General features: G+C 37.0%; 1 protein-coding gene across 1 annotated transcript; it reads right to left on the bottom strand.

The window, feature by feature from the left end:
• Positions 1–216: 216 nt before the first annotated feature.
• LOC149199674 (la-related protein 1C-like) lies at positions 217–2507 on the bottom strand. The gene is made up of 5 exons (XM_089399436.1): positions 1953–2507; positions 1683–1836; positions 1179–1269; positions 925–996; positions 217–839 (listed from the first exon to the last, which is right to left on the bottom strand). Exons 1-5 carry the CDS (start codon positions 2332–2334, stop codon positions 519–521), a joined length of 1020 nt encoding a protein of 339 aa, XP_089255562.1. The 5' UTR covers positions 2335–2507; the 3' UTR covers positions 217–518.
• Positions 2508–3217: the final 710 nt, after the last annotated feature.

The following is a 3217-nucleotide window of genomic DNA, read 5'->3' as shown; positions in this document are numbered from 1 at the left end:
TCAACAATTAGCATGCATGTCATTTATTCTCACTCCTAACTCAAAATTGATTCAACCAAAGGAGTTGAAAAGTTGCACTTCCAAAACAGTAATGAGTTGTGATCTATTAATGTTGTCATTATTACATCAAAGTCATCTTCTGTCATTATTTTGACAGCGAAATGTGCAACCCAGCATGCCAAGCAGAAAATACCAGAGGTAGTTCATCCAATAGCAAATACCAAAATAGACTTCATAGCCTTTCGATCATGAGTAATGGCCCATGATCTAAAATTATTAAGAACTTTCTTCCAAAAATGCAAATTAAGGTCTTTGCAGGTGAACTGTTAAATTCCCAACTCTTTGCCAAACTGAAGATCACTGTAAGAAGTTTTTATGATGTTTCATTCCACATTTTCTCATGTCCCAATATATGAAATCGAAACCTTCCAGCACTAAGTTTTGCTGGAACACCACCAGATTCTTTTCATTCAGCAACCCTATAATGTACAGAAAAAAATAGTGCTTAAAAATGCAGTTCATACTGTCTCATTTATCCTGATATCAAGAATACCGTTAATGATATCCCCTTCAGGAAAAGTTCTCTTAGATATTCCATGATCTGAAGTTCTCTCCAATTCAGATGAAACTCCACTTGGAACTCCATTTTCTGTTAAGGGAGATCCAATAAGATGCCTTGACGAAACACTTGTTTGCCCCTCCAATTTAGCATCATTTTCAACATTGCCTGTATTAACATTTATACAGGTGTCTTGTGGTTGAGTCCTTGACGTAGATTTGATAACTCCAGCAGGTAAGACCCACTTTGACCAGTCACCACGCCTCCTTATCTTGTCAGCCTGTCACAAAAGACTGAAAATGTAAATAATAGACAAATGCAGGATAATGGCAAGTTCTGAAAAGTTAGGTGATGATGACACTCACCTTCACTTCAACTACACTTGAACTTCGCAATGCAAAAAGTATGAGGTTTATGTCAGATGTTAATGCCTTAATCTGCAAAAGATATTATAGAATCTTTTATTATATACAAGATTTTCTACCCCTGAACAGAAACCAGATAATCTCCTTTATGTAAACCAGAAAAGTTATGAACTTATTGGGATATCAATTGTAGACAGTAGTAGGCTTTAAAAGACATTGAATAATAACAGATGAACACTTATCCAATATCTCACCAGATTAAAACCTGCAATCAATGAAATAGGCACCCAACCCTGCCCATCCATATTCATACGCAAAAAGGGATCTTTACATAAATTTACAACACTGCAGACAACAAATAAATCGTAAAGAATGTACAACACAATTGGGGTAAGAACAAACTAATTGTAAGCAGATAGAAAGTTCAAGTAAAGAGGCTTTTTATAATTAGTAATAAGTAAACATATCAATTGTTAGTCTGCATAATGTATATTTTGGATAATGAGAATATAAGTTCTTTTTATGAGGGAAAAAAACATATCAATTATGCTAATGGAACAGCAATAATCAGAATAATCAGACCCCTGCGCAGGAAAACCTGGCATGGTACTCGATTGACTGTGATGGCAGTAAGCGTGAGCTATTTGTCATAGAATTAAAAAATCAAAAGAATCACATTTTGATGAATTACAAACATACTAATTGTTTTGGTTCATGAAAATAGGCCACAAGTAATAAAAGTGTATGTCTCAGCAAACCTGAAGTAGTAGTCAATCTGTTTGACTATGCTAGCACACAACTGAGGATCAGGTGCAGAAACGAACACACCAGGAGGTGGGGGCTGCACAAAATAAGGCCCGCCTCTAACACTATCTAGGTGTGTTCTTGGTGGAAAATATAATGTTGGTATAGCTGCAAAACAAAAATTCACCCACTACAAATATGAATATTGTGACAGTAACAAGATATGAAACAGCTATGAACTATTCCTGCCAAATGAATTGGAATAAGAACCACTATACAATCACCATGGAAACCAGGATTATTTGCTAAACCATAATTTGGAGGAATCAATGGGGGAAGTGGTCGATTCCTTGGTCCAACTCTTTGATACATTGCAGTATTATCTGTACCATAAAGAGCTTGCTGAGAATTCCAATCATAGTTAAGCCTTCTTTGCTCGTGTATGTTGTTGGGCCTATGTCCATAGCTGTTCAAATATGGATTAGGACCACCTTGCGGGTGTAATGATCTGACCCCTCTTTGGAAAGAAGGCCTGGTATACTCATTACCACCAGGCATAGGCATAAATCCCTTCACTCCAGTTTCCCCGTTCCCTTTGAAACTAGTGTCTGCACAAACATTAGAAACTGGCAAAAGCTTGTTGGGAATTCGTGAAGATGGAGGCATACCAGGCGAAGAAAATGGCGGCTTGATTCCATTAGGACTCCCACGTCTGCCAGCTAATTTCTGGTGATTACTGAAAACAGGGTTCTTTGAAAGTCTAGGGCTAGTGTTGTCAGCTGCTTTTTTAAAAGGTACTGCAGGCGGCAAAACCTGGTGTCCAACACATAACAGAGAGAAGTAAAATCAGATAGTAAATATAGATCTTTTTCTGTTAACAAAATTTTAAATTCGCACAAAATCATGAGCAAGACCAAAATCTTTTAACCTGGGTGAGAACAAAACAACTGATAAATCAACAAAATTTTAAATTCGCACAAAATCATGAGCAAGACCAAAATCTTTTAACTTGGGTGAGAACAAAACAACTGATAAATCCAAATACGGGCAGGATCAAGCTGTTTCAGCCACTAAAACAAACTTTTGTGCGAGAATCCTTCTATTAACAGAACAAAATTTTGCCTCTGAAATCCAACTAAGAGCAAAATCAAGCTATTTCAGCTACTAAAACTAACTTTTACACAAGTTTCCTTCCATTAACAGAATAGAGAATAAATTAACAGAGCCTTGGTTTTCTGGTTTGCTTGGTGACAGGGTATAAATCTGTCCACCTTGGTTCCATTCTTACTGTGGCAAGAGTCTCAAAAAGGATCAGATGCAAATTTTGGGTGATTCTAGCAAGAATCATGCCCCTCGGCCAAAGGCATTCTGTGCTATGTGGTGCACCAGTCAAACATGGGTGTGTTTCTAAGCTGTTTCAGCCACTAAAACAAACTTTTGTGCGAGAATCCTTCTATTAACAGAACAAAATTTTGCCTCTGAAATCCAACTAAGAGCAAGATCAAGCTATTTCAGCTACTAAAACTAACTTTTACACAAGTTTCCTTCC

Source organism: Pinus tabuliformis, chromosome 2_1 (assembly GCF_031772625.1).
Source record: "Pinus tabuliformis cultivar Carrire ecotype Pingquan chromosome 2_1, CPIR1, whole genome shotgun sequence".
NCBI lineage: Eukaryota > Viridiplantae > Streptophyta > Pinopsida > Pinales > Pinaceae > Pinus > Pinus tabuliformis.
Note: the sequence above shows the minus strand (reverse complement) of the source record. Positions and strands in the feature narration are given on the sequence as shown.

What these genes read in the sequence shown, in the direction of transcription:
- LOC149199674 (XM_089399436.1), bottom strand. Translation starts at nt 2,334, where the DNA reads ATGCCTCCATCTTCACGAATTCCCAACAAGCTTTTGCCAGTTTCTAAT. An exon ending in TGATTGCAGGTTTTAATCTG is followed by an intron (nt 997 to 1,178) that starts GTGAGATATTGG and finishes TATCTTTTGCAG; the next exon opens with ATTAAGGCATTAACATCTGA. An exon ending in CAAGTGTAGTTGAAGTGAAG is followed by an intron (nt 840 to 924) that starts GTGAGTGTCATC and finishes CTTTTGTGACAG; the next exon opens with GCTGACAAGATAAGGAGGCG.